General features: G+C 47.6%; 1 protein-coding gene across 1 annotated transcript; it reads left to right on the plus strand.

Moving 5' to 3' along the window:
- Positions 1–114: 114 nt before the first annotated feature.
- ATP12A (ATPase H+/K+ transporting non-gastric alpha2 subunit) lies at positions 115–27,690 on the plus strand. Its single transcript, XM_070578552.1, has 23 exons — positions 115–260; positions 872–1,030; positions 3,946–4,005; positions 5,924–6,127; positions 6,896–7,009; positions 7,977–8,111; positions 8,243–8,360; positions 8,639–8,907; positions 10,114–10,312; positions 10,479–10,588; positions 12,122–12,256; positions 15,867–16,059; positions 18,009–18,184; positions 18,877–19,013; positions 21,790–21,940; positions 22,460–22,628; positions 22,716–22,870; positions 24,617–24,740; positions 24,920–25,065; positions 25,544–25,677; positions 25,907–26,008; positions 26,519–26,610; positions 26,696–27,690. Exons 1-23 carry the CDS (start codon positions 252–254, stop codon positions 26,722–26,724), a joined length of 3,120 nt encoding a protein of 1,039 aa, XP_070434653.1. The 5' UTR covers positions 115–251; the 3' UTR covers positions 26,725–27,690.
- Positions 27,691–27,817: the final 127 nt, after the last annotated feature.

A 27,817-nucleotide genomic window follows, 5' to 3' on the forward strand; every position in this document is an offset into this window, starting at 1 on the left:
CACAAAGCTCGGACCACGGCGAGCCCGGCGCGGCAGGTGCGGGGCGCGGGCCTCAGGGCCTCCCCTCCTGGCCCCCCACCCCGCCCCGCCGCGCGGGTCTCCGCCCCCGGGCCGTCCGGCGCGGCCGGCTGGGCGCAGGCACGTGGGCGGCGGCGGCATTTAAGGCCGGGCTGCGGCCCGGGGGCAGCGGCTGCGCTCGGCCGCGGGAGGCGCGCAGGGACCGCTCCGCAGGCGGCGGCGCCCGTCGCGTCATGGCCCAGGTGCGTGCAGCCCCGCGCCCCGGCCGGCGCGAGGGACGGGAGGGCCGCCGAGCCGCGCCGGCAGCGAGGGGCTGGCTGGACGGAGGGCCGAGTCCCTGCGCGCGGGGCAGCGGCCCCGGGGTCCTGGCGGCTCCGGTGCGGAGCGCGGAGCGCGGCGGCGGGCTGGGGCTGGCGCGGACGCGTGGTGGTCTGGAAAGCCTCCTGCCCGGTGCTGGGTGCACGAGTTGAGTGGGCATCCCCCACCCAAGAAACGGGACGCAGGCCAGAGTGTCCTGCGGGAACGAGGTGCTAGGGAGGCTCTTCGGCCCCTGGGAGGGATCTTGTCTCGAGTTGGGGGAAACCACTTCCCTACCTCCAGGGAGGGGTCCACCTAGGGAGATGCCACAGGCCTGTCCCCACCCAGCCTTTCCTTGAGCCAGGAGGAGAGGACAGGAGAGAAAAGTGAAGGTGGGGAGAGCCCATCCCGCAACGCTGCGCCTTCCTCCCTCCCCAGGAGGGTGAAAGGAGGGCCGGGCTCCATTGCCTGAGCTCCTGACCCGCCAGGAGACATGCTCTGCACCGCTTCGGAAAACCTGCCTTGGGCCAATATTGCACGTCTGCTTCTCTTTCAGAAAACGCCGGAAATTTACTCTGTGGAGCTCAGTGGAACTGAAGACGTGGGGAAAACGGACACGGGGGATGGCAAGGAGAAGTACAGGGGTCTGAAGGACAAGCGCTTGGAACTCAAAAAGAATCACCAGAAAGAGGAGCTTAAGAAAGAAGTTGATCTGGTCAGTTGAGTTGGTCCTTTAGCCAAATGGGTCCCACTGAGGACTGCCCCTCCCCCTGAGAGCTTGCCCCTGTAACCTACCTCTTACTAAAGAAAGATCAATCCCAAAGACTTGAAAATCTCAGATTTGTTTCCTTGTTTAAGATTTTAAAAAACGGTGTGATAGTATCTGCCCAGGGGCCAGGCCTCCGCGGGATTCCTGCATTCTGGTGCAGGCACTCCCAAGTGGAACTCGGGCAAGAGACTCACCCAGGCCCCACAGGCATGGCCGCCGCTCCCCTTCCTGGCTGCTTCATTGACAAAGAAGTAACCATGCGCTCAGTTTTTTGCTGATAAGGTAAAACTATTTGAGCTGGAACCGCCCAGGAGGAAACCAAAACCACTCAACCTTGCTAGATTTCTGGTATAGAGGCCGGCTGAGAAAGAATAGTTCCAGGGGTAAGAACGTTGGGCTTGGATTCAGACGACCTCAGGTTCAGCCGAGGTTCGGCTTCTCTGCTGATTGACCTGTAACTGGGAGCAAGCTATCTAGCATCACTGAAGCTCCTTTTCCTTTATGTAAATTGGAAATAATTTGCGTGGGTCTGTCAGGGGGAAAGTAGGATAACAGGCAGAGTATTTTGTGAGTAAAGTGCTTAATGGAAGCCCGATGTTATTACCATTGAAGAAGCACTTTGGTGTTATTAAACCTGGCCACATGGAGAACAGCACTGCCGCCCTGAGCAGTGCTGGTAGTCGCAGGAGTGCCGGAGGGGAGACCCACAGCCAGCTGAGCTGGTGCTCCATTGTCCCTGCTGGTCCCTGCAGGCTTTAGAGCTCCATGGCTGCTTGAGGTTTGTATGCCGATGCTGGCACTGGCACAAGCTCCCGTGGGCTCGAGAAGCAGTTGTCAGATACGTGGGAATTTGGCAAGCTGACTGACGTGTAGTAGCTCGAAATTTGGCTTTTCATTTATTTTTCCTGGAGAGCTCATTAAGCATTCTTGGCGTGCCACTAGGCATTTGTTCGTATGTGTTCTGAGAGACGTTTAAGAACGCGGCCCTGAAATTGGACTGACCTGTGTTCAAATCTCAGTTCGACTGAAGTTTAGTTTCCTAGTTTGAAAAACAGGAATTAAAAGCGGTGCTTACCCCTTAGAGTTGTTGAGAGCATCAAGTGAGAGAATGCAGGCAAGACTTGGCATAGCGTCAGACAGTAGCTCCTCGTTCTTATTTCCTGTGCATCTCTGGCGTTTAGGATTGACGACATATCTAGTCTTCCTTGAAATTGCTACTTGTAACATGAACATGTATCCATTCTGTTATATGCCTGTTTATTATAGTGAGATCTCCCTTCTTTGAGCATTTTGTCAAGATGTGTAATACAGAAGAATAATTTCCGTAGTATTAGCCAAAGTGTTCCCCCGCTTCCGGGCTGAGAGGAGCATCTTTCTTCCCTGCTTCATGCCCAGCCTTCTCACGAGAATCCTCTAATTTGTGACAGCATACTGGGATGCTCTTGCATCTGGACCTCTCCAGCAAATTAGAACCTGATAAGGAAGCAAGTCTCTCTGGCTTCTGAATAAACAATAGGTTGCTAATGACCCTAGCCTGAGCTGCTGGATGCTGTCCTGTGCTACTCCAGGGCTGGCCAGCAAAGTGTACCCCAGACATCCCCCACCTCCTTCCTCTTCTCCATACTCTCATCCCTGAAGCCAGGGCTAAAGGGGGGAGGAAAGATTTTCTGCCTCACAGTACAAGCCGCTTAAAGTCTGAGGCGTCCATGCAAACAATGGCTCTAGTCATCCATTATTGTATCTGCCCAGAACTGAGCATAGTGTGCCCAGAACTGTGTCTTAATCTGTTGAATCCATATCCAGTTGGTAATCGGTATAATGAATGAAGGGGTAAAGCAGAAGCTGGCTGAGGAGAGGGCAAAAAATTTTTTATTGGTAAGTCTAATCTCTTAATGCAACATGAAACTTTGTTTGCATAAACTTAAGAAAAGAGGTGGTCTGGTACCAATCAGCATAAGTCTTTGTTTCGGACAGTCAGAGTTTACAGAATGCTGAGTGTGGGGTTTTCTGCTACACGAAGAGGCTTCTAGCCCTTGAGTGCAGTAGTTCTCAAAGGGAGAGGAGAGGAGGATTTATCCCCCAGGGGACACTTAGCAATGTCCGGAGACATTTTTGGTTATCACTTCTCGAGAGAGGAAGCAAGTAGGTGGCATCTAGTGGGTGGAAGCCCCCACAATGGAGAGTTATTGACCCAAAATGTCAGTAATGCCAAGGTTGAGAAACTGCTTTAGTCTAATGAATCTGTGGCAAATTAGCAAGTATGGGTCATACTGGTATTTATTTGGCAGGTTTTAAATCTGCAGGTCTTCTCTAACCGGTGAACTGAGTCTCAAGTCCTTGAATAAGGAAAGGCGTGCTTCTCTCTGCCAGAGACTACCTACCAGGGAGGGCTGCACGGGGAGGAGTTGTCAGAACAGATGATGTGCTTTGGTTTTGCTCATCACCCTCAACTAATCCCAGAATTCAGGTCTGAGTTAAGGATCCCAACAGCCAGTGTCTGGACAACAGGTGTGCCAGGACTCGAATGTGTTGGAGATCAGATTGAGGTGAAATGCACTGCTTTGTTCATAAAAACTAAAGACAGCTACTATGTGGTAACTGAGAAATTACGCCTGAACTCTTCGGGGCTGGCCAGAAAGTCCCCTGGCCGGTGTGTCAGAAGGACCAGTCTCTCCTGCAGCTCGCCTCTCCCGTCCCTGCAGCAACCACCTGGCACAAGGCTTCTTTGTTTTTCTCCCACACTTCCTGACCCCCTCCCATCCTCCAGTGCTGCTCCCAGCATTCATGGGCTAGTCAAAGCTTAGGGTTTGAGTCTTTCGGAATTATCTAATTCACTCTCTTGTTCCTTTCATGGACTTCAGGAGGACCACAAACTCAGCATTAAGGAATTGGAAAGGAAATATGGTACCAACATCGTCACGGTGAGTCATCAGGGAACTGGTGACAGGGAAGAGAAGCCCAGTGAGTGTACAAAGGAGAAGGCTGTGTGCTGAGGGTGTGTGGAAAAGAGCACGGCACCTTTAGGATGAGTGACTTTGAGGACGCCAGTGACCCACGCGCCTGGCATGAGAGAGGGCTGGTTAACCTCAGGAGCTGGTGTTTCTCAACCACGGTCCTGGTCAAGCCTTCCGCTGAGCTGTATGGTTGGTCATAATTCTCTTGACTGTGTGGAGGAAAGCTGTGGTGTCCCCAGAACGGTTCAGATGCTTCCTCATTGTCTTGGTCAGAAGTTGCTTTTACTCCCTGCAACCAGGAAGCACAATCTTCTTATTGAAGAATGGGGAAAACCGGTGTTAAAAAGCAAGGATCCAGAGTAAGTCTCAGAACCTGGCTTGTCCACCTCCTCTAGGAAGGGACAACACCTCCAGGGCACACTAGTGTGCTCCTGAGCTCTCACAAATTCTCCTGCTACAGAAGTACTGCTTCCTTCTATGCATTCAAACTCAAATTTCAAGAGTTTTGGTGTCTTGACATCAGGAGATTTGGTAACATCTGTTCAAGTCAACAAAAATGCCTACTATGTGCAACACGTTGGAGTAGCAGTAAGAGGGGCAAAGAGGAGCAGGTGATCCCTGGTCTTCAGGAGGAAGGCAGTGAGCAGGAGAGGCGGGCATGGAGGAAAGGGTCAGCATTCACCCTCTTCTGCTTAGGTGGCAGATGAGAGGGTTACCATTTATATGCTGAGAGAATGATAAGTTCTGACCAGAGGAGGCTCCCCGGATGGGGCGGTGGTTGAATTGGGGCATAGGAAGATGATTCAGATTCAGTTGGCGGAGTACCCAGGGGGCCAGAAAGAACAGAGTGCATCTGGAGAGCCATCCAGGGTCCCGGGAGCCAGCGTGCATGGGAAGGGGAGAGTGAGGCAGAAAATGAGGCTGGCGCGAGGTGATGCGTGTAACTGTCAAGCGCTTTCGTATTAAACTCAGGGGTAAGGACTATGTTAGTTGTATAAGGGGTACAATTTCTAAACAGGAAAGTGGTTTTATTGATAGGATTAGTTTTCAAAAGGCAATTCAGGTAGAAGGTAGATATAGATATCTAGAAATATATCTATACATATGTATTTTTTAAGTGGGAGATGGAAGGGTCTAGAAGAATGGGACAATAGTCCAGGATTGTGAAATGAGCATCTGAGACAGGGCAGCAGCAGTAAGATGGGAAGGAAGGAGGCGGATTCAGGAGACGTTTCAGAGAAATAACTCATTGGACTTTGTGTTGCAGGGGTTTTGAATGAATCCCTAATCCCGTTTTCCAAGGTGGAGAACCAGGAGGAAGAGGAGGTTTGGTCCCGTGGTGGACGGGGCCATGGCGGGGCAGGGGGTGAGAGACTAGAGAAGGCAGTAAGGAGGAGAAGATAGGAATTTTATTTTGAATTATACTATTTGAAATGTCCTTGGAACCACATGGCGGAAATGTTCAATAGTCGTTGAGAAAGAGGAGCCTGGGGTTCTGGAAAAGGAATTGCAAATAGGGGGTGATGATATCAAGTTGGTGACTCAAAATCCAGTTATTCAACAAATATTTGAGCCTCTACTACAGAAAAAGCAGTAGACCTTGTAAAGGACACAAAAATGAACAAGGATAATGTCCTTACTTGTTAAGTTGTTTACTATATAATTAGAGAGAAAAGGTATGTCAAAAGACTTTCTCCATAAAAGACAGTTTGTGGGGAAAAATCCTTGTGAATGATAGTACAGGATTTCCAGGCAGGTGGAGGGGGCTCCATGCACATGGTAATACCTGCCTCCTTGGGCACGGTAGCAACGTGGAAGTGTGACTTCCAACCCCTGAGGGCGGAGAAATGTCTAATTCCTGTTTCTTTTTGCTTGGCTTTCTCAGGGTCTCTCCAGCACCCAAGCTGCTGAGCTCCTGGCTCGGAATGGGCCCAACGCCCTCACCCCTCCCAAGGAAACCCCGGAGATTGTCAAGTTCCTCAAGCAGATGGTGGGGGGGTTTTCCATCCTTCTGTGGATAGGAGCCATCCTGTGCTGGATCGCGTATGGGATTCAGTACTTCAACGATAAGTCCTCGTCCCTAGACAGCGTAAGGCACAGGGGATCTCCTTCCTGGTTTTGCTAAATTAGTAGCAGAGGATAACAGATCCATAAAGTAAGGTCTTTATGAGCGAAGCCCTGGGCTGGAATCAAGAGTCCATCACTGATCAATCACTGCAAGGGTTTAGGAAGATCAATTTTCCCAGCTGTAAAATAGAAATTATATCTGACTCTCTGATGTCTCAGAGACAGTATGAGCATGAATTTTAATAAAAGAGAGAGAAATACTGTAAGTTCTAAGTGGAAAAAAAAAAAGGGTCTGTATCCATGTGGAGTATTTTTGGACTCTCTCCCTCTCACACGGAGAGCATCTGTGCCTGCTGAGAACTGAGAACCAAAACCACAGAGCTGAGTCAGCCGACGTGAGGCTAAAAGAAGCCAGATGCAGAGGGCCACACACTGTGTGATCCCATTGATAGGAAATGTCCAGAGTAGGCACATCCTGGAGACAGCTGATCAGTGGTCGCAGGGCTGGGGGCCAGAGCCGGAAATGACTGATGGTGGAGGGGGCGGCACAAAGGGTCTTGTTAGGATGATGGAAATGTTCTAAAACTGGATTGTGGTGACTGCTGCACCTTGTGTAAATTTATTGAAAATCATTTCATTATATACTTATAGTGGGTAAATTTTATGGCCTGTAAGTTACACCAGGACACAACTGCCCTCTCCCTCACCTTCCCATGGCAAGCTCTAGCTCCAGGAGCTGGCTCATTCCTGATGCTTGTTTTTCTGATTGATGTCTCTCCTCCTCACCCAGGTGTACTTGGGCTGTGTGCTTGCCCTGGTCGTTATTTTAACAGGGATCTTTGCTTACTACCAAGAGGCAAAAAGCACCAATATCATGGCCAGCTTCAGTAAGATGATCCCACAGGTGAGTGGCAGCCATCCCTCTCTGGGCTCTGCATGACTTCAAGTGAGGGAGCATCAAATGAGGAGGAGAGTGGGGCCTTAGGGACAGAGGGTTTGTGCTCAAGCCCTGGCCCCATTGTCTTACACAAGTGACCTGATCTCTGAACCCCTATTTCCTCAAGGGTTTTGAGATGGTCACTGAGGTAAGACACAGGAAAATGCTTAGTCAGGAATAAAGTAGGACAGAAGCAGTCATTGCGCCACATTTTCTGGTACTGTCCGTAAGCATTGGTGGACTGTTTGGACAAAAGTAATCCAAGTGCTTGTGAGAATAACTGCAGAAGTTCAGGAGTGTTCACTGGTCACCAGGGAGATCAGCCTGGGATTTTGTATCTGTGACCATTTTTGCTCCTGTTCCGGAGCCTCTGTGCGTGTTGCCCTGACATACTCAGCGTGGGAGGCCCACTGCTCCCCGCTTCCCTCAGGAACCTGTCAGGTGTCCTCTGGGAGACTGTGCACCAGTCAGCACAGCAGGAGAACCACGCTGTCCCTGGGCCGCAGAGCTGCCAGCCAGAGGGGATTCTGCATGGAGTCTTGTGCCAAGATCCACCTCCCACTCCATTCATTTTCCTGACCTGAGCAAGGTCATTAAACCCTTTGGCTCAACCTTCAGGACTCTTGCTAGGCATCCCAGCCAGGATCACTCGTCCTTCATTGGCTCCCTCTCTGCCAGGCCCAGGGCTGTTGCTTTGTTGGATGTGCCCACAGCAGATTTCCTGCTTCCAAGAATTTCTCTATGAGCTCCTCCTCAAGAAGAAATAGTTCTTACGGTCTTCAGGTCCCAAGTAAAAGTCTTTTGTTTCCTTTTTTGGTGTTCTGACAGCTGTGGCTTCCATTGCCTCCCATTCCTGAGGTTTGGTGAGGTGTAGATGGAGGAGAGTCTGCATTATTTCAGGATCTGAGGCACCTGTCATATTTTGCTTTTACAGCAAGCTCTTGTCATTCGAGATTCAGAGAAGAAGACGGTCCCTGCAGAGCAGCTGGTAGTGGGGGACATAGTGGAGATTAAAGGAGGAGACAAGATCCCTGCAGACATCAGGTTGCTGTCTACTCAGGGCTGTAAGGTAAGTGTCACGGGGCACCCCAAGGTTTATGCTCAGAACTAGCTGGCCTCCTCTTGTCTTTCCAGGTCTCAGTGTAACTAGGGCAGGGAACAAGATGCCTAATCTTGAACTTTTTTCAAAATTTCTTCTAGGTAGATAACTCATCTCTCACTGGGGAATCTGAACCCCAGTCCCGCTCTTGCGAGTTTACCCATGACAATCCCCTGGAGACAAAGAACATCGGCTTCTATTCCACAACCTGTCTGGAAGGTAGGTCGGGCTGGCTCTCAGGACCACATGTCCCACCCATATCACTTCTCCGTCCTCAGGCTTTATATTTTTATCTCTTTATCGTCTCTTGCTACAAAGCCTTTCCAAGAGAAAAGATGCAACTGAAGAGCCTAGAGAACTGATGTTTGGCCTTTGTAATGTCATGTGCTTTGTAATGCCCTTTGATTGTGTAGGCTACCAAAGAGAGGACCTGTAAGCAGGCTGTGGTCCTCTCCTAGCTGAGAACCCCTGGAATAAAATGTCTACTTCACCTGTAGGCACAGCAACTGGCATGGTCATCAACACGGGTGACCGCACCATCATTGGTCAGATCGCCTCACTGGCTTCCGGAGTCGGACACGAGAAGACACCCATTGCCATTGAGATCGAGCACTTTGTTCACATTGTGGCAGGAGTGGCCGTCTCCATTGGCATCCTTTTCTTCATCATCGCGGTGTCCATGAAGTATTATGTCCTGGACTCCATCATCTTCCTCATTGGCATCATTGTGGCCAATGTGCCTGAGGGTCTCCTGGCCACTGTCACTGTGAGTCCATCCTAGGTGGCCTGTCCCCTGAGCCTGTTAAGACATGCCATTCTCCTGTGTAAACTGCAAGTCTCCTTCATCTTCAGAGCAACACTCCCTCCCTGTCGGGGACAACCATGGGACATTCTAAATAGACTGTTTCTTAGAGGGATAAACGGAATTATGATATTGTTAATATTTGAATGCACTGTCCTTGAAAACTTCATGTTTTCATTTTCAGGAGATGTGTCTGCAAATCGCTTATATTACTGTGCCCCTTAAGATCTAGATAAAACAGATTTGAACCACTACTTACAGATTTTCTGGAAGTCTGCTGCCTTCCTCACATTTCCTGAAAAAAAAACTTCCTTGACTGTTTCTACAACTGAGGAACTTAGGCACATTGTTTACCTTACTTTTCTTCCTGCTATCAGGCACACACAAATTCCTCCCATTTTTTTCTGCAAAGCAATTCAGCCTTTTCCTGCCACTGACCCTAAATTCAGCTTTGGGTCTCCCTTTGTAAGGGCTCATTTAATTCATCCTTAAATAACCCCTGCTTCACTCCCCCAGCTCTGCCGTGGAGGCCCCATGAGGTGGGGAGAAGGGCATTCACATTTCCAGTTATGTGTTGCTGTGGCCTGCGTGATCACTGGCCTGGTGTTGTCCTGAGCAAAGCTGGAGAGAAGGAGTTTTTGAGCTTCAGGTCTCTTCTGACCCTAGCAGATAATAAGTTGAAGAAATCAGAGCCGAAGAACCCTGTGAGATCTGAGGGTTTAAAAGAGAGAGCTAAGAATCTTTAAAATGATACACAAGTGCTTCTTGATTTCCCAAAGCAACGAGTGAGCACTTTGGGACAAGCTCTGGCACATACCTGTCAACATCCTTCTGACACGTTCGTGCCTGGGAATGGCAGGAGCTGCACAGCCAAAGCTCCCTTTATCGTTACACATGAGTGTCAGCCGTAGCACCCTTGCCCGCCTTTGCCACCTGTGGGTCCTTCAGGATCATTTTCTTCAAGGGGAGAAGGGACAAAAGTGTCCCATATTTAATGAGAGGATTGTGGCATATAGGGCTTTATAGTGGCTTATTAGCTGCTGAATCAGCTGTGCTGCGTCTGTCACTATGCCTGTCCTGAAACTAGTCCAGCTCCAGCTGTTTCTGTTATTGAACCTCAGTTCACAGTGATGATTTTTCTCAAAGCGTCTGTCTTTCTCTCCTGTCTAGGTGACACTCTCGCTGACAGCAAAACGGATGGCCAAGAAGAACTGCCTGGTGAAGAACCTGGAGGCCGTGGAGACCCTTGGCTCCACCTCCATCATTTGCTCGGACAAGACGGGGACTCTGACCCAGAACAGGATGACCGTGGCCCATCTCTGGTTCGATAATCAGATATTCGTGGCTGACACTAGTGAAGACCATTCAAGTGAGTCTTCTGGAGCCTTCAGTCTGGCCCAAAGCCGTGGACTCGAGCAGAGGACTGAGCTGCACGTGCCCCGGTGGTCTGCAGGCCCAGAGAGTTGTTTGTATGGCATGGTTCATGGATAGCAGGCCCAGCCCCTACAACTCTCCCTGTTCTTTCTGTTTTCCAGACCAAGTCTTTGATCAAAGCTCTGGGACCTGGGCCTCCCTATCAAAGATAATAACGTTGTGTAACCGAGCTGAGTTCAGACCTGGACAGGAGAGTGTCCCCATCATGAAGGTAACACTGCATCACAGCTGCTGTGATGTTACTTTCTCTCTTCTGATTCAGTGCTTGATCTGATCTCTCACCTGAGTGCAGTCTGCACTAGTAAGAGCAGGTCTGACTCACAAGACCTGCGAGAAATTTTGTTTGCTCTAACTAGCTCTGAGACGTCACAGAGATGTCTGAAAGTTCTCAGAATGTTGATTTAGGTCTTCTGAAGATTCTGTCTCATTCCAGAAAATGGATGTGCCTTCAAGTTACTTTCCTAACTTCCTTACTAGCTGAGTAGATATAGCCTAAGTTTCTTTATTACATCAATGCTGTTCACCAAAGTTAAAAATATAATTGGATGGAAATAGACGGACTGGTCTTAGAACATAGCCTTCTTGACAGTAGATGGAGCTCTAAGGGCTCTACACCCCTCCCCCTCCCCTCTTCCCCCCCTTCCCCTCCCCTCCCCCTCCCCTGCTCCCCTCATCTTTTTTCACTCAGCAAGTCACTGAATCTATGTTCTCCTGACTTTTCTATTTGCCATCTGTTTCCTTCATTGACTCTTTGTCTTTCTTGTGTGTTTGCATTTCTTTCTCATCAAACAGCTCATCAGATTCTCAGATAGCTCATCAGATTCTCTTTTTGGCCAATCACTTCTCTGTTGCTATCTTTCAAATCCTTATTTCCAGTTCTAATTTCTCACCCAAACTCCATGCATCTCCAGCAAGCTGTGTGTTCCCATTTCGAAGTTTTCCCATGTTAGACTCTCAACAAATTATACTTGTCACCTTCCACCTGTACCCAGCCGGGCTCCAAATCAACATTTTGTCCCGTGTTTTCTATTTTTCTATGACATAACCACGTTAGTTGTTGTCTAGGCCAAAACTTTTGGAAGTCATCTTAAATTTTCCTGATTCCTAATATCTAGTGAATCATCAAGTCATATCATTTTCTTTGAAATGTCTATGAGTTTTACATTTGTATTATCACTAATACCTTCCATCTAAATAATTGACCAACCTGTTATTTGGCCTCCGTGATTCCAGCTGGCCCCTCCCCTCGTCTCGCTCGCACGCCACTGGTTTTCCTTAATGCTTCATTAGATGAACTACTTCACCTAACTTTGCACAAAAGCTTTCTGTGCTTCTCGAGGCTCAGCCTGCCTTTCTGGGCCCTCCGTACCTCACCGTCTCTCCACATCCACCTGCACTTCTGGCACCTACTTCATGCCTTCATTCCTGGCATTCTGGTTTCTGCTCCTCTATCTGAGGGTAACCCACCCATCTTTTGGGATCTAGTTCGTGGCTTCTTTTCCCAGGAAACCACCCCGCTCTCACAGAGCCCTCCCATTTCCCAGCTTCCCTCATGCCAGTAGGTGGCACCATTCAGTTTAACACTTTTGCCATGGTCTTGAGTCATCACTAATTGTGGTGTAATTGTTTCATTTCCCTAATTATGTGGTAAGCTTAGTCAGGTTCCGTGCTGGTTCATTGAAAATAATCACAAAAGGACCAGATTACGTGCTGCAAATATTTGTTTCTCTCTTTTGATTCTCAGAAAGTTGTGGTTGGAGATGCCTCAGAAACTGCTCTTTTGAAATTCTCAGAGGTCATTTTGGGTGATGTGATGGAAATTAGGAAAAGAAACCGCAAAGTAGCTGAAATCCCTTTTAACTCGACCAACAAATTTCAGGTGAGTCTTTCCTCACACCCGAATCTTTGTTACCACTAGGATGGTGTTTCTGCCTGTAAGTATCCTTTGGTTAGTACGTCTTTGGAACGACACTTGACTTCAGAAATAGTCCTCAGGGATGCAAGGCCTGGGCCTCTGGTAAACCCAGAGCAGGTCTCCCTTGCTGGCCGCCTTCGTTTGTCTGAAGTAGGTAGAGAAAAAAAGCTGATGATCTTGTCAGGGCCTGGCTGCTCCTATGAATGACCTGTCTATCCTACATCCAAATACACATCCACACACACATCCCACTCCCACCCCCAGTGGGTAACTTTTACACAACTGAGGGGGGACAGCCAGATCCCAAAGGAGAGGTGAAAGGTGGAGAGAGTTAGCTTACCACACCATTAGTCTGCGTCAGGCACTTTACATACGTTATCTCGTTTAATCCTTATAATAAACCTGTGACTAATTAATCCAGTTTACAGGTGAGGAGACAGGCTCTGAGAAGTGTTATCTTGACTAGAGTCACACAGGCATCTAAGTGGCACCTGCCTGTCAACATCCTTCCGACAGGTTCATGCCTGTGAATGGCAGGAGCTGTGCGGCCAAAGCTCCCTTGATCGTTACACATGAGTGTCGGCCGTAGCACCCTTGCCTGGCTTTGCCACCTGTGGGTCCTTTGACTCCTGAGTCTCTGCTTTTTCTACCACAACACAGGCAGAACAGTTGAGTTCAGGCCATGTGAGTAAGTCTTGCCCTTTGTGAGGACCAGCACACAGCCTCTCAGATGATCAGCCACGCTGTTTCCAGCTCTGCCCACATGCGGTCGATAGGGATCTCCTTTCACCCATTGCTCAGGAGGAGGACGGCCGTCCTTGCCTCGTTGTCTCCCCTCATTCCAGGGGTGGCCAGCAATCAACTGTCTCCATTGTCCTCATGTTAGGACAAGTGACAGTTTATTGCCCAAGGTACTGCTGCCGGTGGGATTTCCCACAGACTCCAGAGCTCACAGGGGACATTGTGACCTGAAGTTTGCATAACAGTGAAGTCTATAAATAGGTTAACCATGTTTGTGTAGAAGTTTCTGGGGATTACTCACACATTTTGTTTGGATGGAATTTAGGATTAGAAAAGAACTGTTTGTGTTGCAAACATCTTTGTGAATAATGAGCCCATAAAGAATCAAAGTTAGCCAAATAGGCAGCTAACAAAAATGTGTGATATAAAATATGAAAGCCAGGAAATCAGATCTCTTGTTAAAAATATAAGTGAAAAATAGAATGAGTAATAATCCTAAAATAACAATAGTAATAATAGCTATTATGTAGTTATTTCCACATGTATTGAATTACTCAATTCCCCCAACGTGTGTGCTCTTAAGGACTAGGTTGATGATCTTTCCAATCAGCAGCAGGACTCGGAATCCTCCTGGGGCTCCATCGACTCCAGTAAAGACTTTCCGCGTCGTGCGAGAAATGAGAAAAAGCAGGTTCTGTGAGGCCTCACGTACAAAACGTTGGCGGAGAAAGTGGACTGTCCCGAGCTGGGGCTAGAAAGGAGAGAGGGTCCTGTCTGGGTTCCTGCAGAAGGGCTCACAGGGCCCCTTTGGCCACTGTTAGCGCCATTTTATGTCAACACATGAGCAACACTCAGTCCTCAAAAAGGAGCTCTAGACAGCAGGACCTTGGAAGGTCTTGGATATCAGTCAACCAAAGGAAACAAAATGGAAAGTCTATGTCTTATTGATCTTAGAATAGCAATTCCCCAAACTGAGACTGGTCCATGAAAATATTTTCACTAGTTTATGGCAAATTGGAAAATTAGGACAATATTTTATAAAGTTTTCTATAAAGATGAGTGTGTTTAATTTAAAAGATTATCCTTTATATCCTGTATGATTAAGGCAGAGACTCTGGAGGCTGCTGGCCTGAATTTAAATCCCATCTCAGCCACCTGTTAGTGTGTGACCTTGCACACAAGTAGTTTACCCTTTCTGCACCTTGGAGTCCTCTTTTGTAAAAGGCCATAGTTATAGTACCCATAGCCTGAGGGTAGTTTTGAGAATTAAATGAGTCAATATGTGAAGCACTTAGAACAGTACACACTATAGAAGTGTTTATTATTTCTACTTTTTAAATGTTAAAATGCCCTATCTTTGAGAAAATGGTAGTGATAATAGATGGGAGGTTTTCCATTTGGTTTGGTTTGTTAGTTGAGGATTTTTTTTTTGGTTTTGGGTCTTTTTTTTTTTTTTTTGGTGAGGAAGAGTGGCCCTGAGGCAACGTCTGTTGCCAATCTTCCTCTTTTTGCTTGAGGAAGATCAGCCCTGAGCTGACACCTGCATCAGTCCTCCTCTATTTTGTATGTGGGATGGCGCCATAGTGTGGCTTGATGAGTGGTGTGTAGGTCCACACCCACAAACACTGGGCCACCAAAGTGGAGCATGTGAACTTAACCACTATGCCACCAGACTGGCCCCATGTTGGTTGTTTTTTTAATGTATTTTCTTGGCCATAAAAAAAAAAAAAAAGAACTGAGGGCCAGCCCCATGGCCTAGCAGTTACGTTTGGCATGCTCAGCTTTGGCAGCCCGGGTTCGTGGATTCTGATCATGGGTGTGGACCTACACCACTCATCGGCCATGCTGTGGCAGCATCCCACATGTAAAATAGAGGAAGACTGGCACATGTGTTAGCCAGTCTTCCTCAGCAAAAAACAAACAAACAAACCTGGCAGCCCTATGTCTGCCTTCTCCTTTTTTTTTTTTGTACTCATTTCTGATAACCAAAAGTCTAAGAACTACTGATTTACAATCAACTGATAGACCCAAAATGGTAGAATTTTTCTTTGTCACATACTCATTCTCTCCCAAACACTCTGCTTCCTGAAATCCCTTTCATGGACTTAGAAGAGTACCTGGTATATAATAAGGGCTACATAAGACTTAGCCATTGTCTAAATCATTTCATTTTTTTCTCGATTATCTTATTAGGATGAATCTCGAAGTAGAATTACTAGGTCAAAGGGTATCGATGTTAAAATTGTGATACCTGTCCATGAGCATGCCCATGTCCTCACACTCTGCCATTTTCGTTCACTTCCAGACAGTCAAACTGAATCAATATGTACATGAAGTGGCACAGGAACTCCTGCTGCCCTCGTGCCTGCCTGAGCTCAGAATAGCTTGGGTCTGAGAAGTTCCTGCTCACAGCAGGGAGTTTAGAGACGGGTGGCTCTCAGCCCTCCAAGCCCCGTGGCCGCCCCAGGAGGTCTTGTTCAAGGCAGAAGATCTCACGGGCTGACTGCCACATCTGGCCTCCCTGAAGCAGCCAGTTTCTCTGAAAGACGAGCTCTACTTAGTTTGGATTCAAACTCAGAGTGCCCCTCTGGGCTGGGACTGTCTAGGTCTCTGTGTGTTACTTGGCCACAAAATAAGAAAGATGGGACATGCCTGTAGAGAACACTGCTTTCCATTTCAAGGATGAGTAGCCCAATGGGAGAAAGGGATATTTTTAATCTTCTTGTCATATTGCTAATTGAAAGATCTGTATGGTTCAGGCCCTTAGGAGTAAAGACGGTTTCGTTATTCAATAGCATGACGGTGCTTAACGCACTCAATTCCTTTTCTCCAGCTCTCCATCCACGAGACAGATGACCCCAGTGACAAGCGCTTCCTCATGGTGATGAAAGGGGCCCCTGAGAGGGTCTTAGAGAAGTGCAGCACCATCATGGTCAATGGCCAAGAGCAGCCTCTGGACGACAGCACAGCTGAGGCCTTCCACACAGCGTACATGGAGCTGGGAGGCCTTGGGGAGCGCGTGCTGGGTGAGCGCTGGGTGGCAGAACCTTATTGGTCACCTGTTGGTGTGAGGCTCTCTGCCACGTCAGCACACAAGCTGGGACAGGCTGATGATCTATCAGAGTAGCTGTGGCATCCACATGAATCATAGAAAGAATATGGTTAACAGCGTGGTAGATAGCATCAACGGGGGTGGTTAGTTCCAGATAAGGAAGATCTGGGACAATTTTATGGAAGGAGTTACGTTTTCAGCTGGGCCTTGAATGGCAGTATTTGAAGGGAGGTGGGGGAAAACATTCACAGGAGAAGGAGGAACACAGGCAGAGCACAGAGGTGGAGGTGGATAGATTTGTGCACGCACTGTTGGAAGCCCAGTCTGTGTTGAGTGTTGCAGGGTGGACGAGATGATGTGGTCATGGGAAATGGGGCTGGGAAGAGAAATGGGGGACGGTGACATGGAGTGCCTTCTGTGGGTGAGTAGCTGGGGGTCCACTCTGCTGTCAGTGGAGAGTCACTGAAGGCTTTGCAGCGAGCGAAGTGGTCAGTTATGGTGTTTTTTAAAGGATCCTTCTTGGCAGCAGCAGGGAGAGGAGAAGGATGGGTCTCAGTAGCAGATGCTGCCCCACTAAGGTGAAAGGAGGCGGGAATTTGATCCAAGGCGATGGGAATGTGAGGAGGGGTCAGATAGGCAAGACTTCAAGGAGGCAGAATTGGCAAGACTTAGCAACTAATTAGAGGAGAAAAGTAAGTTTAAAAAATTTTTGAAGTTTCCCACTTAACGGTTAGGGAAAAAATACTGCCAGTAACAGAGACAGGGGCTGTTGGAGGTGAAAGGGACTACATAGGTCGAACCACTGTGGCAGGAGCTTAATTGTGGTGACTTCGGTGGCGTCTCAGGATGTGTTCTGTTGTGAGCATCATGGGTTGACAAAATGGCACCTCTGAACCACAGAATGATGAATTCAAGGTAGCAAGATGTTCATGGCTGATGATAAGGCTCATTAAACATCTTGAAAGTTCTTGCCAGGAGAGATGGAATCTGTGGAAAGTGTTTCTAAAGGATATTTAAGTTTGTAAAGCAAATAAAATATACAAAGGAGCTGATGATGCTTTACGCCTGCCTCAAAATGCCTGCAGCACCAGGCAATCTTTTCAGTGCAGGATTGCTGCCCATCTGACTAGAGTCGCTCTAGGAGCCTCATGTTTGACTCTCTAAGTCTGTGCTTTACTGAAACATGTAAAGCAGTGGGCCATGCTGAGAATCAGTTTGATGTAAAAGCTGACGGGAAAGTCACACGATCTGGGACGTCCCCCCAGGGGCAGGAATCCCGTCTACTTCAACCTGTGAGAGGCCGATGCCTGCTCAGTAACCAGTGGTTCTACTCTGTCCCTCCGTCTACTCCTCTCTCTCGCACTTATCTTGATGAGAGACTAAGCTTTCTACCATTCCCCTGACACCCCAGATTCTTGGCTCAGTTTGTGCTTTAGTGTGTGCTGTTTCCTCTGCCTAAAATGGCCTTTCCACCCTTAATCCTCCCTTCTTGCTCTGGAGAGTGTCTAACTCCTCTCAAGAGTCAGCTCCCGCGTGGCCTCTTCTGTGACTCTCTTGTGGTTCCCCAGGTGGCAGAAGCGTCACTCTGTACTGCAACACTCCCCGTGCTTCATCAGGCTCTCTCTCTTTGTCTCTGTCCCCACACGAAACTGGGACATCTTCAGAAGTCAAGGCTGCCCACTCTTGGTCTTTATATCCCTGGAGCGTAACAGAGAACCTAATTGGCACACAGTAAATTACTTTTGGATGAAATATGTCTTTCCTAATAATGAAATGCATTGTAGAGTTGGAAGAGACAATTGTGGTATACCCTGAAGTATTAGTAAAATCATGAAGGACCGAGGGTCTATGACAATGTTCCTCCTTTCCTTTTGTCATTTCATATCCTAGTTTCATTGACTCCCAAATTCATGCCCATTCCAGGTTTCTGTCATCTCTACCTGCCAGCAGACAAGTTTCCAGAAACGTATTCATTTGATGTAGACACCGTGAACTTTCCCACTTCCAACCTCTGTTTTGTGGGGCTCTTGTCCATGATCGACCCACCTCGGTCCACCGTGCCTGATGCGGTCACCAAGTGCCGCAGTGCAGGGATCAAGGTGGGGTCATTTTCCTGACTTAAGAAGTTCTCCATGTATGTTGTATCCCTTTCTGAGAACATTTATCATAGGAGTTAGTATTTAGGTCTCTCTAAGTGAATATCATAATTCCCTTTTCTTAAATCTCTACTTTTACTATACTAAGATTTCAGTACCTGTCCAATGAAAGCAAAATGACTTTGTCTATGTGGAATAAACCACAATGACAGCTGCAGTGAGAAGAAAGCTATCCCCTTGTGCCATGAAGTGTCTATGATAGACAAGAAAAGGTTTTGTTACTTAATCTTGAGGTCTAGCCTCCATAATCCATTTGCCTTCGTGATATTGAAACCAAAATAGTAATTCCATTACCATGTTAATATCAAGGCTGTTGAAGCACCATGAGGCTGTACCAAGTAGACATCTACTAGCCCTTTCACCAATAAAATAACATCAAAGAGAAAATTCCTCTAATGTCAGAGGAGGAAACGTAAGAAGCTTAGGAGCAAGAATAGAGCCAATGGGATCAGTGTGTCCTTCAAAGACAGTTGTGTCTTTGAAGTAAAGATTAAGAACTACCCATAAGGGCAAACCACAGTAGTCACTAGCCATGTTCTGCAGGTCATGGTGGAATGGGCAATACTGAACTGTGCCTTCTCCAGCCAGCTGAGTTCCTCGTTATCCACATATCTTTCTTGTTGTTTCTGTTCTAGGTTATTATGGTTACAGGCGATCATCCAATCACAGCCAAAGCTATTGCCAAGAGTGTAGGTATCATTTCAGCCAACAGTGAGACAGTGGAAGACATTGCAAAGCGCCTCAACATTCCTGTGGAGCAAGTGAGCAAACGGTGAGCCCAGAACTGGTGTAGCAGAGACTCAAGCTCTTCTCCACCGGGCCTTGTTGGCTCTAAAGAGCTGTACTGTTTGAAGTAAATCCCCTTTTTGCCTAACACTCTCTCAGGGTAATGGTAGGCTGGTTTCCTCTATAATTCAGATATCTGTTCATCCACTCAGAATTTTATCAAGCACCTAATATGGGCCAGGCATTGTATTGATACCACTGTATTGAAATTGGTATTGTATTCCTTGTATGAAATTGCAAAACCCAATGAGGTAGATCTGAAAACTTAAGTGCCCAATTTAGAGAGGAAAACTGAAATAAGGAGTTTATATGAAATTACTTGCCAGTGATCCAGTTGTATAATCAGGAATACTAAGAACCCTTTGGGTTCTGTGCTCTCCCCTAGTGCACATTTTAAGTATCTGCTCAGTTGCTTCATAATGTGTAGCTATGTAAATTTACGCTTCTTTTATTTTTTATTTGGTAGTAAATAGAATGGAAGCTTCCTAAGAAAAGACTTGGTTTTTCCTGTGTCTCTTAATTCTTTTAATTTTGTCCATTCTCTAATCCATTCATCTACCCATTCATTCATGTATTAATTTTTTCAACAATTAATTGCTGAGTGCCAACTACACACCAGGCACTGTGCTAGACACTGGAATCAGACAGATCTTCCTTGACTTACAATGCAATTACATCCTGATGACCCATAGTAAGTTGAAAATGTCATAAGTTGAGAATGCATTTAATACATCTCACCTACTAAACATCATCGCTTAGCCTCGTCTACCTAAACGTGCTCCCGACACTTCCACTCGCCCACAGTTGGGCAAAATCATCTAACACAAAGCTTATTTTATCATAAATATAGAACATCTCATATCACTTATTGCATACTGTACAGAAAGTGAAAAACAGAATGGTTGTCTGGGTAGAAACAGGTGTAAGTGTATGGATTGTTTACCCTCATGCTCACGTGCCTGACTGGGAACTGCATCTTGCTGCTGCTGCCCAGCATCACGAGAGAGGATCCTACTGCATAGCACTAGCCAGGAAAAGATCCAGATTCAAAATTCGAAGTACGTTTTCTACTGAATGCAGTTTGCTTTCATAGCATCGTAAAGTTGAGAAATCATTCAAACCATTTCTAGTAGCAAACAGACCATACAGTCTCCCCACCCTAGGGGAGCTTTCCATTTAGCCAGAGGGACAGAAAAATAAAAACGATTTGTGATAAGTACAATGAAGGAGACCCACAGGGGATGAAGGAGCTGGCAGCAGGAGGAGAGTTACCGGACTGTTGATAATTTAAATGATCAAAGACTGCAAAGCCTCAGTTTGAAAATAAATGTAATTGGCTTTATTACAAATGTGGAGAAAAAAGGGAACGACCAGTGAACCTCTTCTAGTTTACCTAGGTATTCATGCCTTTTAGGAGTCCAGAGCTGTCAGGTGCTAAGTTATTACCAGGGCAACAAATCACCGCTTAAGACAACAAAATAGAGTTACAGCCTCCGGGCACAACAACAATATCTGTAGTCTGAGAGTGTTCCAACACGTCTACATAATAGTAACATTCATCTACAAAAGCAGGTTTGGAGCTTTTATTAGTTTTGTTTTTAAAGATAATAGGATTCTACATTTTCATACCAGTCACCACACTGAGCAGGAGAGTGGGGTGGATCCTTTTGTGAATGTTTTCAGTTATCCATTTTATCAGCTCTAGCTTCATGACCATGTAATAACTGTATTTTTGCAGCTGTAGGGGGAAAGGAAACACCATTTCCTCCTTATCTTACTTTTATATTTTTTTTTTATCAGAACTTTGGAAAACCTGTAGTTTGAGCCAAGTGCTGGAATTCCAATATTGAGTACCAATAGGAAAAAACAGACCTGAAAAAGCTCAAAACTTAAAAAACGTATAGAAAAAGACATGCAGTGTTTTGTACTTAGAGTGTTTAAACTGAGATTTGAAGGCTGAAATGTGGAGTGTTAGCCAAGGGCAGGTGAGATGAAGGGTGCCCATTCTGGCAAAGGCAGCAGGACCCACACAGGCCTCAGGGCAGTGGGGGATAGAGGGCAGAGACCCGGGAGTCCAATGGGCAGGAGGGAAGAGCAAAGGAGAGGTGAGGCTCAGCGACACGGGCTGCACCGGCCTCCCAGACCAGGGAGGGACTCAAGGAGGGTCTGCCCTCAGATCTGGAAAGCCTTTGAAGAGTTTTAGCAGGGGACACCACCATCAGATCTGCATAATCAGTAGTTTCTAGAACCTTACTCTTATGGTCAGCAGACACTAGTTTTCCCCAAAGAAGACCTCAATAAATTTTTCTCCCTACATAGCTCATTGCATAGGAGACACCCTATACATCAGAAATAAACAACAAAGACCTGTTACCCATGTGTTTGGCATAAGCTAAATCCTAGGACCCAAAACATGTAAACAGGCAGGTTTTTTTTACCCTCCTTTTACTTGTTTAGTGAAACATTGCCCCAGGAAGTACCACTTCGCACCCATTCCTGTGAGGAAAAGGCTGCCTGGCTTATTCCTATTGTTGTTTGATACCAGGAAATGGCCTTATTTTTAGCCTCAGCTTACTGTCTTGAAATGGAGACCAAAGGGTCCCCAGTACCCATAACTCTGTCGTCCCACTAGAGTATTAAGTGTTGGAGACAGTGGGTTCCAGATAAAGCCAAAGAGGCTTCAGCCCACTTCCTGCCCAGAACAGTGTTTTAACCTAAGATCCAACCTTTGGCCTCACCCGGTTCCTTCTGGCCTTTCTTAGGGACGCTAAAGCCGCAGTGGTGACCGGCATGGAGCTGAAGGACATGAGCCCAGAACAGCTGGACGAGCTCTTAACTGACTACTCGGAGATTGTCTTTGCCCGGACGTCTCCCCAGCAGAAGCTGATCATTGTGGAGGGCTGTCAACGGCAGGTGGGTGGACAGCAGCACCCGGAGGAACTTCCCGGTCTGTCACCGTCCCATGGGGAAAAGCGGGGCTGAGATCTGGATCCAGATCAGGACTGTGGTGCCTTGTAAACCTCTCGAGGCAGTTCTTTGCCTGTCCTCATCACCCCACGTTTCTACCCTCTCGAGGGGCTGACCCTCTGCGCTCCTTTGAGACTTTCCCGCACGCAGCACCACCCTCCCCAGAAGGCTTTCTGACAGTATAAAAGATTTTAAAACGTAAGTGACAGAACAAAAAGTGTAAAGACATAAGATATAAAATAGCCACTTTCACCTCCCACGCACACTGGTTTAACTATTCGAACACATCTTGTTTGCAGCTCATGGTTCTTCTGGGATTTCTCATCTTTGTCTTTTGCCCAAAACCTAAAATCAACCCCTCATTTCAGCTGCAGTTGTCCTTGCAGGCTCAGGACGAGACGGGGCCTGTGTTGTTCTTGCCAACTTGGAACCTGCTCCCTCCCATTTCCTCACTGTGTCCCATAGGATGCAGTTGTTGCTGTGACAGGGGATGGAGTTAATGACTCTCCGGCTCTAAAGAAGGCGGACATTGGGATTGCCATGGGGATAGCAGGTTCTGATGCAGCCAAAAATGCAGCCGACATGGTCTTGCTGGATGATAACTTCGCATCCATAGTCACCGGGGTGGAAGAGGGTAAGTGAGATCTCAAGTAGTCTTACCAAGGGCTGGGGCCCCCGGGAGACCAAAAGCAAGTCTATAAGGAGAACCATCTTTGCCTAGGTCGCCTGATCTTTGACAACCTAAAGAAGACTATTGCTTACACCCTGACCAAGAATATTGCTGAACTGTGTCCCTTTCTGATCTACATCATTGCTGGGCTTCCCCTGCCCATTGGCACCATTACTATCTTGTTCATCGACTTGGGCACAGACATAGTAAGTAGCACGAAAGGGAACAGGATCTGTTAACCACCCCAGATGATGTGAACTTCAGAGTCCTCACCTTCTAGAGCAAGCAGATGGACTAAATCGTGGCTCCTCAGACTCGGATGGGAAGGAGCCTGAAGTCCTGCATTTCTAACAAGCTCTCAAGGGATGCTGATTCTGCTGGCCCACCGGCCACACTTCAAAGCAAATGACAGAGAGATCTGTCAAATGTTTGGAATTGAAAACCGCTTCACTCCATTTAAGAGCTTTTCAAAACATGAGTTCTTCACCCTCCAAAAAAAAATATGCCATTGGTCAGTTTCAGCTAACATCCTTCCTTTATTTTTGGAGGAAGATTAGCCCTGAGCTAACATCTGCCACCAATCATCCTCCCTTTTTTGGCTGAGGAAGACTGGCCCTGAGCTAACATCCGTGCCCATCTTCCTCTGCTTTATATGTGGGACGCCTACCCCAGCATGGCTTGACAAGCAAGTGCGTAGGTCTGCACCTAGGATCCAAACCGGCGAACCCCAGGCCGCCGAAGTGGACCATGCAAACCTAACTGCTGTGCTACCGGGCTGGCCACCTTCCCTTTTCTTTTGAGAAGATGGAGCTATCACCAAAATAGTCCCTCTGCTGTTGGGGGCCCAGTGACCAAAGTGATGGCCCACAGCTGCCCCTAGTTAAGTAAAAGCATCTGTGATCAGGAAGCCCCTTGCCTCCACACAGGAAGAAGTAGCAGTGATGAACACTTTACAAAGCTTCACAGTGACCTGCAATGGCATCACGTAAACCATTTAAGAAAGTTTCAGGACAGTTATTCATGTGGCTCTGGCTTACACAGCAAAGGGGAAAACAGCAACAGGGAGCAACCTGAGCTCACAGTGCCTGCCAATTGCCACCTTCCCTGCTCCTGTTTTCCACAGTACCCAGGCAACCTCCACATCCCAGGGGAGCCAGAGACATGTTGACCTTAGAGGGGAATGGAGATCCCCAGAGTTTACAGTCAGATCACTTTCCAGGCCCTTTTTTTTTTCTCTCTGCTTTTTCTCCCCAAATTCCCCCAGTACGTCGTTGCATATTTTAGTTGTGGGTCCTTCTAGTTGTGGCATCTGAGACGCCGCCTCATTGTGGCCTGATGAGCGGTGCCATGTCCGCACCCGGGATCCGAACCAGCGAAACCCTGGGCCGCCGAAGCGGAGCACACGAACTTAACCACTCGGCCACGGGGTCCAGGCCCTTTTTATGTGCTCTGTTTTCTCCGCTGCAGTGTTTCTTCCAGTGTGACCCAGGCATCACCTGGGAACTTGTTGGAAATGCAGTCTCTCTGGCCCAGCCCAGACCTTGTGAATCAGAAAGGTTGGAGGCGGCGCCCAGCGACCTGTGTTTTAACAGGCCCTGCAGGCGGGAGGACCTGTGAGGGAAGCACTGTGATCCAGTGGCATGCCCAAGCGGGAGCGGGTGGCAGGAGAAATCTGCCCCAGAGGAGAAAGGTGTTTTATCGCCAGCATTGGTTAAAACTGCCAGCACATCGAAAAGCAGACTGATTTTTAAAGCCAGCTGCTCTTAAGTTCTTTACAGAAAATGCACCCCATTGCCTGTACCCTGGATAGACAGTTCCATAACCCCACTAACCACCGCCCATGAGGCCCACCCCTGCTCCGTGGCCCTTGGCTGTGCATCCCCCTTGCTGTCCTCATTCTACGGAGAGTGTGGTGTCTTGGTGTGTGGCTTCACGGGCTCTCTCCCCTCTAGATCCCCTCCATTGCCTTGGCTTACGAGAAGGCTGAAAGTGACATTATGAATAGGAAGCCTCGCCACAAGAAGAAGGACAGACTGGTGAACGCGCCACTTGCCATATACTCTTATCTGCACATTGGTACGAGGAGGGTACTTCTTGCAAGTCACACAAGGGACCACCCAGACAGTTCACAGTCACAGTCAGAAACTGTTTTTCCTTGTGGGATGGGTTGGGATGGGAGGAGGAACCAGAGGAGAATGAGGACAGGGCGGTTCTGAAGTCATTTTAGCATCTCTCCTTTATCTCTCTTATTTTAGGCCTCATGCAAGCCCTGGGTGCTTTTGTTGTGTATTTCACCGTGTATGCACAGGAGGGCTTTAGACCCAGCGCTCTCATTAACCTCCGGGTGGAGTGGGAGAAGGACAGTGTGAATGACTTGGAAGACAGCTATGGACAAGAATGGGTAAGGGAGGGGCTCTGCCATCAGCATCCTCCTGGTCTCCCATTCTCCCCTCCTGTCCCTGCCTTGCCAAGACTGATTCAGAGCTCTCATTTCCCTGACAACCTTAATGCAGCAGAGAGGGTGAGAGTTTTCTCAGTTCATAGGGCCTGGGGGCCACTGGGTTACATTGGTTTGGCCTTTGGTGCGATTCAGCCTCATCCCTCACATTAGATGCCGGACCTCACTTCTATATGTTAGCTTTGCAGTTAGTATGAAAGAGTAACCAGTTCAGCAGTGCCCACAGTTGGGCCAGATCCATTAAGTCAGCATCTTTCCCTTCTCACCTGGTTAAAGAAAAAAAAGTTTCTTTCCAAACACAAGGAGGTGATCCTCTCTCAGTCTTGGTGAGGTAGGGGAAGAGAGTAAAGCTTTACAGAACTGCGTGGAAATCTCCCTGAAGTATAGTCTCACGGCCTCCTCTTTCTCTGCCCGTGGACAGACGCAGTACCAGAGGAAGTACCTAGAGTGGACAGGCTACACCGCTTTCTTCGTTGGCATCATGATCCAGCAAATAGCAGATCTGATCATCAGGAAAACCCGGAGGAATTCTATCTTCCAGCAGGGCCTCTTCAGGTACTGCCCACGTCCGACTGCAGGGTCCAATCCTGGGCCTTTGCTGCCGGGATGATGAGGGCTGTGCCTGTAACAGGTACGGCCCACGTCCGACTGCAGGGTCCAACCCCGGGCCTTTGCTGCCGGGATGATGAGGGCTGTGCCTGTAACACAGGGCATTGCCCCTGCTGGGCGTATGGTCCTGGGGCCGTGGGAGTTCAGAATCTGTTTGCTTTTATGTGTCTTGTAGAAATAAAGTCATCTGGGTGGGGATTGCCTCACAGATTATCATCGCATTAATCCTCTCCTATGGCCTTGGAAGTGTCTCAGCCCTGAATTTCACTATGCTCCGGTGAGTTCCACTTCAACAGTGGGGAGGAAGGAGCCAGCCCCATTTTGAGTTCTCAAAGCCTAAAGAAACATTAGGATTCCAGGGAGTTCTTTGCCCTAAGTCTTTCAAAAGCGGTAAAATGGAATCAGTTATATATTAATCAGAGGCTTTGACCTCTTCGTTTTCCCTGAAGAGCAAATGGGTTTTCCAAACCTCACCATCTCATCTCATCCAGCAGGTTCCTTCAAAGGCAGATGTTGCTTCCAGGCATCACAGTGCAGGTTAAATAAGCATCTTTCCAGTTTTATGTTGTATATGAGTATATGTTGCCATATACTCTCACCGGCACATTGGTATGAGGAGGGCATTTCTTGCAAGTCACATAAGGGACCACCCAGAGAATTCATTCCAGACCCAATATTTGTTGTTCTTTCCAGGAAGGCAGGGAAAATGAGCAAGGAGCCCTCTGCCTATTGGCAGGGGCGAGGCCTCTTATGCATTAGGACTCACTTTCCTCCTTTCTGCTTCCAGGCCTCAGTATTGGTTTGTGGCTGTGCCACACGCCATTCTGATTTGGGTGTATGATGAAGTGCGGAAACTTTTCATCAGACTCTACCCTGGAAGTAAGTAGTACTGCGGTTTCTGAGACTCTGTTTATCTACTTCAACAGACTCTCCATTTCTAATTTACTTTCTTCTACCTCTACAGGCTGGTGGGATAAGAACATGTATTATTAAGACGGCTTTACTTCCCAGGCCTCCCGGCTGCATGCTGGGGATGTCTTCATCTTCTGGCCAGTAGCTGGGAGATCGCTGCAGCAGAGATGTCATCAAAACGCGTATAAGAAAAGGCAGAGAGCTATCTGGAAGATGGTCACTGATGTTTTGTACTTTTAAAGCAGAGATTCAACTTTTTATATGTGATTTTCATCTCTATATCCATCTCCTTATTTAAAAATGTGTGAATTTCAAGGTCATGGTGTAGGGAAGAAGGACATGTTTATATGTATATAAAGCTCACTCACGTTAAATAGGTAATCCAGACGTCTGCTGGGGTCTCCCTCCTCCTTAAGCTCCAGACAGGACTGCTCAGACCTCCGTTTGACACCCTTTAAAAGTCCGATGACCTCCCTAAGATTTCTGTGAATTCCCAGAGAACGTGTATTTTCAGAGTCACCTTGCTCAAAAAAGGCTAATTCAGCTGAAGGTTTGCAAGAGATGGAAGTGATGCCAGGTTTACATCACAGCAACATGGACAGCCTCAGCTTTGACTATGAGACCTCCTTCTTAAAGATCTTCAGCCACCTGGCTGGGCACTCCCTCATCCCACCTCTCACCATCTCACCAGTCCTCCGTGCCCTCCCAACTCCCATCTTGACTCCTTGCTCCCTCCCGCGTTGCCCTCACCCCTACCACCAGATCCTCCAGAACTGAGCTCCGAGTCCATTTTGCACCTCCTAGCTCCAAATGCTCTCCTGACCCAAAGGGGTTTTCATTTGCCACGATTCAGCCTCAGTAGAGAACCTTTGTGGTTTCAAACAGTAATATTTGTTTCTTGTGAAACTGTTGCAAAGCACTCTGCAGTACTCATTTTATGTCAGTCATGTTTCATGCTGTGTCTTAGGTTTATTTATGTGTGACACATACCCTGTTGACAGCCCCTGAGAAGCCTCATTTTTAAGTAAAAGGTATTTTATAAAGCCAGGTCTAATTGTGGTGCTCTAATTGTTTGAGTTTTTCTAGAATCCAGAGCATAGGACACAGAAAAATGAGATGTGATTTTAATTTTTTTTTTTTTTGCTTCTGGTCATTTTACTTTTCTATGGAAGGT

The sequence above is a fragment of the Equus przewalskii genome, chromosome 16 (genome assembly GCF_037783145.1).
Source record: "Equus przewalskii isolate Varuska chromosome 16, EquPr2, whole genome shotgun sequence".
In the NCBI taxonomy this organism is placed as follows: domain Eukaryota; kingdom Metazoa; phylum Chordata; class Mammalia; order Perissodactyla; family Equidae; genus Equus; species Equus przewalskii.